The sequence below is a fragment of the Ovis canadensis genome, chromosome 12 (assembly GCF_042477335.2).
Source record: "Ovis canadensis isolate MfBH-ARS-UI-01 breed Bighorn chromosome 12, ARS-UI_OviCan_v2, whole genome shotgun sequence".
Taxonomy (NCBI): Eukaryota; Metazoa; Chordata; class Mammalia; order Artiodactyla; family Bovidae; genus Ovis; species Ovis canadensis.
In genome coordinates, this window is record NC_091256.1 from 65,703,516 (window position 1) to 65,717,764 (window position 14,249).

Sequence of the window (14,249 nt, forward strand, 5' to 3'; positions counted from 1 at the left end):
TTACACAGAAGAACTATATAAAAAAGATCTTAATGAACCAGATTACTACAATGGTGTGGTTAGTCACCCAGATCCAGACTTTGTGGAGCGTGAAGTCAAGTGGGCCTTAAGAAGCACTGCTGTTAATAAAGCTAGTGGATGCGATGAAATTCCAGCAGAACTATTCAAGTCCCTAAAAGATGATGCCATCAGGGTTTTGCATTCATTATGTTGGCAAATCTGGAAGACCCAGCAATGGCCAGAGGACTAGAAAAGGTCAATATTCGTCCCAATCCCCAAGAAGAGTACCAAAGAATGTGCTAACCATTGGACAATTGCACAGTTGGACAACTGCATTCATCTCCCATGCTAGTAAGTAAAGTGAAAGTCACTCAGTCGTGTCTGACTCTTTGTGACTCCATGGACTGTATAGTCCATGAAATTCTCCAGGCTATAATACTGGAGTGGGTAGCCTTTTGCTTCTCCAGGGGATCTTCTCAACCCAGGGAATCTTCCCAACCAGGGATTGAACCCAGGCCTCCCACACTGCAGCTGGATTCTTTACCAGCTGAGCCACAAGGGAAGCCCAGTAAGGTTCATGCTTAAAATCTTGCATGTTAGGTTAGGCTTCAACCTTACGTGAACCAAGAACTTCCAGATGTCCAAGCTGGGTTTAGAAAAGGAAGAGGAACGAGAGATCAAATTGCCAACATTCTCTGGATTATAGAGAAAGCAAGGGAATTTCAAACAAAACATTTCTCTCTGTTTCCTTTGACAGTGTGGATCATGACAAACTGTGGAAAGTTCTTAAAGAGGTGGGAATACCAGATCATCTTACCTGTCTCCTGAGAAACCTATAAGTGGGTCAAGCAGCAATAGAAGTATGGAACAACTGATTGGTTCAAGATTGAGAAAGGAATACAACAGGGCTGTCTGCTGTCACCCTATTTGCCCAACCTATACGCTAAACACCTATATGACTTCCCTGGTGGCTCAGAGGGTAAAGCGTCTGTCTGCAATGCAGGAGACCCAGGTTCGATCCCTGGGTCGGGAAGATCGCCTGAAGAAGGAAATGGCAATCCACTCCAGTACTATTGCCTGGAAAATCCCATGGACGGAAGAGCCTGGAAGGCTACAGTCCATGGGGTCACAAAGAGTCAGACACAACTGAGTGACTTCACAATCAATCATACGCTGAGCACATCATGAGAAATGCCAGGCTGGATGAGATACAAGCTGGAATCAAGACAGGCAGGAGAATCATCAACAACCTCAGATATGCGGATGATACCACTGTAATGGCAGAAAAAAAGAGAGGAACTAAAGAGCCTCTTGATGAGGGTGAGGGAGGAGAGTGAAACAGCCGCCTTAAGACTAAATATTTTTTTTAAAAAAGCTAACATCATGGCATCCAGCCCCATTACTTGATGGCAAATAGAAGGGGAAAAGGTGGAAGCAGGGACAGATTTCCTCTTCTTGGGCTCCAAAATCACTGCGGACGGTAACTGCAGTGATGAAATCAGAAGACGACTGCTTCTTGGCAGGAAAGCAATGACAAACCTAGACAGTGTGTTGAAAAGCAGAGACATTACTCTGTCAACAAAGGTCCATTTAGTCAAGGATATGGTCTTCTCAGTGGTCACGTACAGCTGTGAGAGCTGGACCATAAAAAAGGCAGAACGCTAAATAACTGATGGCTTCGAACTGTGGTGCTGGAGAAGACTCCTGAAAGTCACTTGGACAGCAAGGAGATAAAACCAGTCAATCTTAAGGGAGATCAACCTTGAATATTAACTAGAAGGACTGATGCTGAAGCTGAAGCTCCAGTATTTTGGTCATCTGATGTGAATAGATGACTCATTGGAAAAGTCCCTGATGCTGGGAAGGATTGAGGGCAGAAGGAGAAGAAGGTGTCAGAGGATGAGATGGCTCAAAGGCATCACCAATGCAATGAACATGAACTTGGGCAAACTCCAGGAGATGGTGAGAGACAAGGAGGCCTGGCAAGCTGCAGTCAGTACCTGGTGTCACAGTCGAACATGACTGGGCAACTGAACAACAACAACAACAACAACAATGGTATCACACTGTTTTAATTTGCATTTCCCTGATGACATACTGTTCTCTTGAGAAACCTTATACGCAGGTCAGGAAGCAATAGTTAGAACTGGACATGAAACAACAGACTGGTTCCAAATAGGAAAAGGAGTACTCAAGGCTGTATATTGTCACCTTACTTATTTAACTTATATGCAGAGTACATCATGAGAATTGCTGGGCTGGAAGAAGCACAAGCTGGAATCAAGATTGCTGGGAGAAATATCAATAACCTCAGATATGCAGATGACACCACCCTTATGGCAGAAAGTGAAGAGGAACTAAAAAGCCTCTTGAGGAAAGTGAAAGAGGAGAGTGAAAAAGTTGGCTTAAAGCTCAACATTCAGAAAACGAAGATCATGGCATCTGGTCCCATCACTTCATGGGAAATAGATGGGGAAACGGAGGAAACAATGTCAGACTTTATTTTTTGGGGCTCCAAAATCACTGCAGATAGTGATTGCAGCCATGAAATTAAAAGATGATTACTCCTTGGAAGGAAAGTTATGACCAACCTAGATAGCATATTAAAAAGCAGAGATATTACTTTGCCAACAAAGGTCCATCTAGTCAAGGCTATGGTTTTTCCTGTGGTCATGTATGGAAGTGAGAGCTGGACTGTGAAGAAAGCTGAGCGCAGAAGAATTGATGCTTTTGAACTATGGTGTTAGAGAAGACCCTTGAGAGTCCCTTGGACTGCAAGGAGATCCAACCCGTTCATCCTAGAGGAGACAAGTCCTGGGTGTTCATTGGAAGGAATGATGCTGAAGCTGAAACTCCAATACTTTGGCCACCTCACGCGAAGAGCTGACTCATTGGAAAAGACTCTGATGCTGGGAGGGATTGGGGGCAGGAGGAGAAGGGGATGACAGAGGATGAGATGGCTGGATGGCATCACCGACTCGATGCATGTGAATTTGGGTGAACTCCGGGAGCTGGTGATGAACAGGGAGGTCTGGCATGCTGCGATTCATGGGGTCGCAAAGAGTCAGACACAACTGAGCGACTGAACTGAACTGAACTGATGACATGTGATGTGGAGTATCTTTTCCTATATTTATTTGCTATTCACATATCATCTCTGGTGAAGTTATCTATTATCAGCTTTGGCCCATTTTTTAATCAGGCTGGGTTTTTTCCCTACTGTTGAGTTTTAAACTCCTTGTATATTTTGGATAATAGCTCTTTTTCTGATATGTCTATTGCAAATATTTTCTCCCAGTCTGTGGTTTTTCTTCTAATTCTCTTGATATATGCTCATTTTTAACCCAATATTTATATTCAGTATCACAATTCAATGAATGTTCTTAAACTTCAGGTTTGTCACTTCCCCAGTTCCTGACTCATGGTAGGGGCTCAAAAAATTACTAAATGGAATGAAAATATAGGTTGTAAATTGTACCAGTCCAAGAACAGACCTGAACTGCTACTTTCTGAAGAGAAAGTTCATAGATGAGGCTTGGTAAACTCAATAAAAATTTGAAAAGGCAAATAATTTATAATAACGTAGGTAGATAGAATAGACTAATAAACACCAAACTTGTGCTCAGTAACTCACTAATTAATGCTCTGCTTGATTCTTGGGGATCTACCTATGTAAGATTTGCTTACTCTCTTATTTTTTAGGGATGACTGGGGGTAGCCTGGGAAAAATCAGCTGTCACAAGGGGACCGATGACCTACAGGAACTCAGAATAACAGAGTGGTAAAGATTCTGAAATCTTACTTTGAGAGATCAAACGTACCTTCTTTTCTCTGTCTCCAAAATATGAAATTTATTTTGCAAAAAAAATACAGGAAATAAAACAATTCATATTTTAATCATGCAACTGACCTCATCAACAAGACTTGATTCAAAATACTGATGGGCAATACCGAGAGCAAGCTTCAGCCATATTTTGTATTCCAGGGATGGCCAGAAGAAATCAAAGCCTTCATATAAATCCTCCAGGGAGATAAAGCAGACCTGAAATGACAAAGCATCAAACAGTATGCTTGATTTGAAAATAAATTATTAAATCATCAGAAAAACAAAGGCCTGTAGGACTTCCCTGGTGGTACAGTGGAGGAGAATCCACCTGTCAATGCAGGGGACACGGGTTCAATCCTTGGTCCAGGAATATTCCATGTACCTCAGAGCAACTAAGCCCATGAACCACAACTACTAAGACTGCATGCTGCAACTGCTGAAGCTCTTGTGCCTAGAGCCTGTGCTCGGCAATAAGAGAAGCCACAGCAATGAGAAGCCTATGCAGCGCAAAGAAAAGTAGCTCCCACTCACCACAATTAGAGAAAGCCCTCAGCAGCAATGAACACCTAATACAGCCAAAAATTCTAAAAAAGACTGTAGGTTTCATCTTCACCTAACCTCTTAGAAAAGCTATCAACCCTAGTATATTAATTATGATACTCTGCAATTTAAGTATAAGATGATAAAATGTACAGTTCAATTAAAGCTATAGACTTAATACCAGTCCAGAAAATTTTATATTAATCAATAGCTAGGATAATCATGAACTTCCAGATGTTCAAGCTGGTTTTAGAAAAGGCAGAGGAACCAGAGGTCAAATTGCCAACATCCGCTGGATCACGGAAAAAGCAAGAGAGTGCCAGAAAAACATCTATTTCTGATTTATTGACTATGCCAAAGCCTTTGACTGTGTGGATCACAATAAACTGTGCAAAATTCTGAAAGAGATGGGAATACCAGACCACCTGACCTGCCTCTTGAGAAACCTGTATACAGGTCAGGAAGCAACAGTTAGAACTGGACATGGAACAACAGACTGGTTCCAAACAGGAAAAGGAGTACTCAAGGCTGTATATTGTCACCCTGCTTATTTAACTTCTATGCAGAGTACATCATGAGAAACGCTGGACTGGAAGAAGCACAAGCTGGAATCAAGATTGCTGGGAGAAATATCAATAACCTCAGATATGCAGATGACACCACCCTTATGGCAGAAAGCGAAGAAGAACTAAAGAGCCTCTTGATGAAAGTGAAAGAGGAGAGTGGAAAAGTTGGCTTAAAGCTCAACATTCAGAAAATGAAGATCATGGCATCTGGTCCCATCACTTCATGGCAAATAGATGGGGAATCAGTGGAAACAGTGTCAGACTTTATTTTGGGGGGCTTCCTTGAAAGGAAAGTTATGACCAACCTAGACAGCATATTAAAAAGCAGAGACATTACTTTGCCAACAAAGGTCTGTCTAGTCAAGGCTATGGTTTTTCTAGTGGTCATGTATGGATGTGAGAGTTGGACTATAAAGAAAGTTGGAGGCCAAAGAATTGATGCTTTTGAACTGCGGTGTTGGAGAAGACTCTTGAAAGCCCTTTGGACTGCAAGGAGATCCAACCAGTCTATCCTAAAGGAGATCAGTCCTGGGTGTTCATTAGAGGGTCTGATGTTGAAGCTGAAACTCCAATACTTTGGCCACCTGATGCAGAGAGCTGACTCATTTGAAAAGTCCCTGATGCTGGGAAAGATTGAGGGCAGGAGGAGAAGGGGATGACAGAGGATGAGATGGTTGGATGGCATCACCAACTCAATGGACATGAGTTTGGGTAAACTCCGGGAGTTGATGATGGACAGGGAGGCCTGATGTGCTGCAGTTCATGGGGTCGCAAAGAGTCGGACACGACTGAAAGACTGAAATGAAATGAACTGAACTGAGAATAATCATGAGCCCAAGATTATGGAACTAAGCCACATAAACTTATTTATTTTTATTGCCACAGTAGGTAACGTGCACTTATTCATAGTATTTGCTTTCAGAGCAAAGTGCCAATCCAAACAAGGAAGACAACTCTCAGAATTCAAGCTACCTGAACTTCAGCAAATTCAGTTCAGCCTTGTGAATAAATACATTCAGGTTTTCTCTTCCCTTCCAAAAGTAAAATGGTATGAAACTGATAAAGCAACATTCCTTTCTGTCTGTCACACTCCTAAGACTCTGCACTTTGCTCCATTGCATTTAACAGTCCCCAAAGCTTGAGAATTCTTTGTAAGTAGGAACTTTCACTCGGAGAAGGCAATGGCAACCCACTCCAGTACTCTTGCCTGGAAAATCCCATGGATGGAGGAGACTGGTAGGCTGTAGTCCATGGGGTTGCTAACAGTCAGACATGACTGAGCGACTTCACTTTCACTTTTCACTTTCATGCATTGGAGAAGGAAATGGCAACCCAGTCGTGTTCTTGCCTGGAGAATCCCAGGGACGGGGGAGCCTGGTGGGCTGCTGTCTATGGGATCACACAGAGTCGGAAACCACTGAAGTGACTTAGCAGTAGCAGTAGCAGGAACTTTCACTAATTTTTATTTGAATTGCCCACAGCTACCCCACTATCAGACCACTTATTTGTTAAATAAAATTCTTACTTAGCAAGTGAAAAATGGAAGAAAGATTTGAAACACAAGTATTCTTTAAAAACACTACTCCCATAATGGTAGCCATTTATGGAGCACCTAAACATGCCAGGCATCTTATCTTTATAACATCAGAAGTTAGATATTTTCTCTTCTAACTAAAAAAGGTGACAAAGACTCTTTGGTTAAAATATCTGCCTCCAGTTCAAGAGGGAGGGGACATAGGTATATGTATGGCTAATTTATGTTGATGTTTGGCAGAAACCAACACAATACTGTAAAGCAATTATTCTTCAATTAAAAATAAATAAATTTAACTGTTTTAAAAAAAAAAAAATCTCCCTCCAGACACCATAGTGGATGTGAGACATCAAATTGGCCTTTCTCAGCTACCCTGCTTCACAATAGCTGGTTGGGTTGACTAAGATAATAGAACCCTCCGGCACCCCAAAAAAAATGCTGGCACTCCTTACTAACTTGAGGAAGAAATAACACCCACAGTATAGACAGAACCAGGTGCTTACCTGCAAAATAGTTTCACAGATGACAGTATATTCAATTTCACGCTTAAGTAGACAGCTCAATTCTCCAATTATGTCTCCACTGGTACAGTACTCTGTAAACCTAGTTGTGGACTCTCTGTCAGGCCTTAGGCTCCTGTCTATTCCAAAAGTAGGAGGTGAACTCTCCAACTGCAATGGAGAAATAATTGAGCAAAGGGAAACACAAAATCAGGAGCCCTTGACCAAACCCTAGGAGCTCCCAGTGTTTCTTGCAATTATTACAATAGAAGGAAAAGATTCTTTATGAATACTTTCAGATGGGAAGGAGGAACTGGGCTTCCAAAAATCATTTCTTTCACATTTCCACTCTCCAGGCTGAGACTGTTTCAAATCTTATAGCTTTATAGATGACCCCTATTTACCTTCCTTATACAAAAATTCTACCAAAAGTAGTCATAGCAGTCTGCCACTAAATGCAAGTACCCACTCTAAGTCTATTAGATATTCTTAGCATAATGGGCTAGTGCCTCAGGTGGAAAAAATTTTTGATTGCATAGATGCATAAGCCAGATTTCAAGAATGAATATGACCCCAAGGCAAGTCATAATTTCAGCAGAAATCTTGCCTCCCTTAAGATGCTTAAGAATAATTACCATGAGACATTAGCAGAAAAAGGTTTCAGGATGAACACAGGATGGTTGAGTTACTTCAGGAAAAGAACTGGTAGGCATGGGTGGTGTAAAAGAAAGTCATCAGATTTCAGGAGGAAGATGCAAGAATTAACCAGAAGGATTACAGAACTTTCCAGAAAGTTTAGCTGTAAGTGCCAAAGAGGAAGCCTATTGCCCAAGACACAAGAAATGGGAAAATATCACTGAAGGAATTGCTGTGAAAGTGGTACCCTCTTCTAGTGAGTTCCACCATTCAAACTTGTAGAGGCACTCATGCTTCCAAAGAACTCTGACATTTTAAAATTTAATTTTTAATTAAGTCCAAAAGCCTTTTGAGTACAAGTTCCCTACACACAAACAAGTTCCGTTCTGAAAGTGTGTTCTTAAGTCCAATATGTTTGTAAGTCCAACAAAGTTAACCTAGGTGCCCAACTAACACAATTGGCTATATAGTACTATACTGTAATAGGTTTATAATACTTTTCACACAAATAACACATAAAAACAAACACAAAAAATAAACAAAACATTTTTAAGCTTACAATGCAGTATACTGAAAAGTAGAGCAGTACAGCTGGCATACAGGGGCATACTTGTATCTTTGAAAGTTTGCAACTTGAAGGTCTGTATGTAGGGGACCTAACAGTAAAAAAGAATGGTTCTGCTTTTTACAAACCAAAGAAAGATGACTACATCTGTGGCAAGCAGAATTTTAAAGAAGGCTTTCCAAGGTTTCTATCTTTTTGTTATTCAATCAAACATTGATCTGTGAACTACTGTGAAGGGATTTTGCAGATATAATTAAGGTTACTAATCACCTAAACTTAAAGAGATGATACTGGATTATCCTGTGGACTCCAATGTAATCACATGAGCCCTCAAAGTAGAAAAGGCAGTAGTCATCAAGACTGGAGAGGGACAAATGAATTGATTTCTCTGTCCGTCAGTTTTCTCATGAGGTTGATAAAGGACAAAATGTCATAACACATTGCCATTCTCGATCATCTTTTTAAATGTCACAACTAGCCTCTTCAACTCTTGATCACTGCTAACATACTACATATTTAACTTAGGTATTTTGTCCATTGTTCCATCTCCTTCTATGCTTCTACAAGAAATTAGCTTCTAAGAAGACAGGGCTTTTTTGTGTTTTCTCAGTTCTATGCCTAGAATGAATGTGCCTACTGCATAATAGCAATGAAGTAAATATTTGTTGAATGAATGAGTAAATGAATGAATGAAAAGTGCCAGACACTTAGTAAGTGCTAGTTAGTATTTATAATTATAGTTTATTTCCATGATTAATTTTGGCTTTTTTAAGGTCTGAAACACTCATTCTAAAAATATAAAGCCAAATATATTATTTGCACTAATAATAAGGGTTTGTCACTTGTAACTGTCATATAGGATCTAGAAATTATGTTGGTCATATCTGGGGCTCACCCATGGATCCAGCTACTGGTATTCAGTTTCTAAAGGATTCTTGTCCCTATCACTCTTACTGACAACAAAAACCTCCTATTAGTTAAAAATGGTATGCTCTTCATCCCTATTTGACCTCTGGGAGAATGTGACACTGTGGTCTATTTCCTCAACCTTGACTCTAATTTCCTTTAGATGAGTAACCCAACCACTCCAAGTACTGGGTTCCTTATATGACCAGCACAGAAAAGACTGTTCCTTCCAGGATTATTGTGAAGAATAAGTAATAATTATGAAAGCATTTTGTAAGATGGGAAGCACCTTTCAGATGGTGGGTGTTATAATTATCTCTCAGCAGTTGTGTTAGCCCCAAACAGAAATGGTTTCATTTGGAAAAGAAACTATGTTAAAAATTTGAAATTTTCTTGATTCCTAAATTTCTCCTTATGTGATAATTACAACTCTCAAGATATATTTTTAGTAAAGAATAAATAGTTCCTTACGATTGCCATTCCTGAAATAATCAAGTAGATTCCTTGTGGCATTTCACCTTCTTTACATATGACATCTCCATAGTCAAAATAGGCAAGTTTAGCTCTTTCCTGAAAGAAAAGAAACAGGAAAGGAAAGAAAAAGAATCAACACAAATCTTCATAATCTACTTCTCTAAAGAGAAATAAGATTTTAAAGCTAAAAAGTAGCATAAAAAACAAACTATATTCTTTGATTTGTTAATGAGTTATAATGTTTTGACAGACCTCATTAACTTTTAGGGAAAAAGGGGACAAGCAAGCAAACTGCAGACTTTGTGCTTCGGACCTAGCAGAGTGACTGGCAGAAACACCCAATAAATGCTAGGTTGGATAAATATTTACAATAAAGTATAATTCTGGTCAAGGAGACAGGGGCAGGGCACTCTGGGAAACAAATTCAGAAAGGCCACAGGAACCCTGACTTGGGTGTCTAGGGAAGGAACAGCTAAACTGAGATCTGAAGGAAGAGCAACAAGATAGCCAGGATACCATGAGCTGAAGACCATTCAGGGCAGAGGATTCAGTTCATGCAAAGACCCATTAGCAAATAGAATAACTGCATTGTGGGGTAACACAGAAGATTCAATATATCTCAGGCAGGGAGGGATGGGAAGGGAGTTATCCATTAGGCATCAATAGGCACAGTGTCCAGAGTTCACAGTACTTTTAGGGATTCACAACAATGTTTTAGTTTCTTTTAAAATCAGAAGAAAATAAGACAACTTTTAGGTAGAGTAAACTGTCTTAATACTAAAGCATCTAATGCTAATATATTCATCTTTATAGTAACAAAATCACAAAGTATAATTTTTTGGTGCTTTACGGAGGAAAAGGCAGAAGTGCCTGGAGTCCGGGTGGAGGCGGGACTGGAGAGGTGAGCCGGAGCCAGGTCTCCAAGGGGCTCACATGCACGGTAAAAAGCCCACACACTCTGGAGCCCGGGCACCACAACTTGATAATCTATGTGCCACAACTAGAGAGTCTGTGCACTGCAAGGGAAGACCCCATATGAAGCAATGAGGATCTCGTGTGCCACATAAGAGCTGACACATCCAAATACATTTTTTTAAGTTTGAACTTTTCCCAAAACCAGGGGGTGGTCACTGAAGGGTTTCTAACGGGAGATTTACAGTGACACGTTTGCATTTTACAAAGATGTAGAGGAAACATATTTTTAAATCCTTCATAGTAGTTATCGCTTAGTATAAGGTGGGGAGTGAAAGGATATCACTTTTTACTTCTGAATTATTTTTCAGTGTTGAAATAAACGTGGATGACTTCACAATATTTTTTTTTAAAGCTGGCCTTAAAGCCAATTATCCAGCTTATGTGTTATTCAGGTCTTTATTTTTTTTTAATTGTTGTCTTTAGGCTTATCCTGATATACTATTACCTTTTTAATTAACCACAACAGTTGAAGGATGAAAGGAGGAAGGAGTAGTGAAAATTAACTGTTGCTGCTGGGATAGAAACCAAGATTGAAATTAACATCTATAATGAGGGGGTGTTTCTTTTGTTTACTATATGGATTTTTCCATGCATTCCCTGGGCTAACCCTAATGAGAATAATGCTCATGTGCTCCCAATTCATCACATTTTTCTTTACCCCAGTGAAATCTGATTTAAGTGGCTACCAATAACCAACATCTTAAGGAAAAGGGCCACTTAATGAGTGAACCATTTTAGAGCCGGAGAGCAGCAACTACCAAGCCCACGTGCAGCAACTACTGAAGCCCGTGTGCTCTACAGCCTGTGCTCCGCAACAAGAGAAGCCACCACAATGAGAAGCCCCAGCACCGCAATGAAGAGTAGCCCCTGCTCTCCGCACCTAGAGAAAATCCACACAGCAATGAAGACCCAGCACCACTAAAAATAAATAAATAAACATTTTTTTAAAAAAAAGAGTGAGTCATGTCTGAAAGGCGGTGGAGAGAGTCTGACAGCTTTGCTTAGGCATGGCAGGCTAAGGAGTGGAGGAAGCTTGTGCCCTCGTTATAGATTCATCTCAGGTGTATGGAAATCATTAATTTATGGAGTTCCTACCCATTGTTTTTCCCATTCCTCCCCCATTCACTGCAGGATGGTCAGTTAATTATACTTGTGAGAGCATTACCTATAAAGAACAAAATTCGAATTTTAAACTTGGATATTTTAAAAAACTGAAGAGGATGCAGATTGTAATTAATACCCCTTAGATACCTTCTTCCCAGTCCAAGCCCATCCCTCACCTCCCACCCTCTATTCCCCAGACTACGTTCAACAGCCCCTGCCCATTAGGTTTCCCCCTTCTTACAGTCACACTTGTACTCCCCAAAGCTGGATGTTTGATTCAAGCTAAGCTAGTTGGATTTCTCTCTCAAGAATTTGAACTAAAGGACAAAGAGCCTGGGAGTGAGAACTGGTTCATCATAGTCATGTGCTAAAGGAAGAGTCCACAAATTCCTACCACTGACATTCCAGAGCTGGCCTGATTCTCACCCTGTTCAGGGTTAGTCTGTCAACTGTTTCTTAGCATCTGTTGTTCAGTCACTAAGTCATGTCTCACTCTTTGCTACCCCATGGACTGCAGCAAGCCAGGCTTTCCTGTCCTTCACTATCTTCCAGGGTTTGCTCAGATTCATGTCCATTAAGTGGGTGATGCTATCTATCTCACTCCCTGCTGCCCTTTTCTTCTCGTATACCACTGCAATATATTGTTAGTAAGATCCCCTCTTGCTTCAACTAGCTCAGATAGGGTTTTGTTACTTTCAACCATAGGAGTCTTAATTTAATTAATTTGAAATTAATTTCAAAAAGAAAATTCAAAAATTTCTGGCATGAAGTAAACACTGCTGCTGCTGCTGCTAAGTCGCTTCAGTAGTGTCCGACTCTGTGACCCCAGAGACGGCAGCCCACCAGGCTCCGCCGTCCCTGGGATTCTCCAGGCAACAACACCGGAGTGGGTTGCCATTTCCTTCTCCAAACCATGAAAGTGAAAAGTGAAAGTGAAGTCGCTCAGTCGTGTCCGACTCCTAGTTACCCCATGGACTGCAGGCTACCAGGCTCCTCCATCCATGAGATTTTCCAGGCAAGAGTACTGGAGTGGGGTGCCATTGCCTTCTCCCATTATAGTTAAACAGATGACATATATCTCCATGTCTAGATCACAAGGTAGAGTACAACCAAATTTACAGTAAAACAAGCACCACTCTTTGTCACAGAGTTTTCCTGATTCCAATAGGTTTCAACAAGTTGATGAAACAGTTACTATTCATATAACTATGATATAATTCATATAATTATCAGGGCTCCCCTGATAGCTCAGTTGGTAAAGAATCCACCTGCAATGCAGGAGACCCTGGTTCGATTCCTGTATTGGGAAGATCTGCTGGAGAAGGGATAGGCTACCCACTCCAGTATTCTTGGGCTTCCCTTGTGGCTTAGCTGGTAAAGAATCCACCTGCAATGTGGGAGACCTGGGTTCGATCCCTGGGTTGGAAGATCACCTGGAGAAGGGATGGACTGTATAGCCCATGGGGTCGCAAAGAGTCAGACATGACTGAGTGACTTTCACTCATATAATAGCCATTTAAAACTAAAACCACAAACTGGGGGTCCATGAGTCATATCCAGTCTACAGATATATTTTGTTTGGCTTGCACAGTATCTTTAAAATTCTGAATTGGTCGCCAAGTTTTAAAATTCACATAAAAATACAGATGTATGGATTCACCTTTAAAAAACTGACTTTTACATTATTAAATCTAATAGTCAATTTTCAGACTTCATCTTATGTGATCTCTCAGCCTCATATGTCATAGTTGATCACTTTCTCTTTCTTGAAATACTTTCTTTACTTAGCTCTGGGACACCATTCTCTTTTTTTTCCTATTTGATGGATAACTCCTCAATTCTTCTTTTCCAGCTTTACTGAGACAGAACTACTTAGCAGTAAAGAGTCCGCCTGCAATGCAGCAGATGCAGGTTCAATCCCTGGGTCAGGAAGGTCCCCTGAAAGAGGAAATGGCAATCCTCTCCAGTATTCTTGCCAGGGAAAATACAATGGAGAGAGGAACCTGGCGGGCTACAGTCCATAGAGCTGTGAAGAGTCAGACACAACTGAGTGACTGAGTACACACACACACACACACACACACACACACACACACACACACAAGTTTAAGGTATACAGCATAATGACTTGACATGCACCTATTGCAAAATGACTATCACAATAAATTTAGTTAACATACATCACTTCATATAGTTATAAAAATTTTTTCCATGTGATAAGAATGGATTCTTTTAGATTCTACACTCCTAGAGCTTTTAAATATACTAGACATAAATGACTGTATAACTATGGTCATCATGTTGTATACCTAGTAATTTTCTATCTTGTAACTTGGAAGTTTGTACCCTTTAACCCACTTGTCCAATTTACTCAGCTTCCACTCCCCTCCTCTGGCAACCACCAATCTGATTCATAGCTCACAACTCAACCCTTGGATGTTCATAACAATTCCTTGAATTATCAAGTTTCAAGGCCTTAAATATTATCTCTATGCTGACAACTCCAAAATGTCTTTCTCCAATTTGACCTCCCACCAACATTCTAGTCATGTATCTAACTGCCTACTCAACAGCTCCACTTGGATGTCTAATAGCCTCCTCAAATTTAACCTATTCAGAATCA

General features: G+C 40.6%; 1 protein-coding gene across 1 annotated transcript in view; it reads right to left on the reverse strand.

Annotated features, from left to right (window-relative positions):
- Positions 1-14,249, reverse strand: part of SLC9C2 (solute carrier family 9 member C2 (putative)) — a 97,651-nt gene that overhangs the window by 5,585 nt on the left and 77,817 nt on the right. Inside the window, exons 21-23 of the mRNA XM_069546076.1 lie at positions 9,545-9,643; positions 6,970-7,137; positions 3,911-4,042 (exon numbers count right to left, since the gene is read on the reverse strand). Coding sequence (XP_069402177.1) covers positions 3,911-4,042; positions 6,970-7,137; positions 9,545-9,643 — 399 coding nt within the window. The remainder of the gene's footprint in view (positions 1-3,910; positions 4,043-6,969; positions 7,138-9,544; positions 9,644-14,249) is intronic.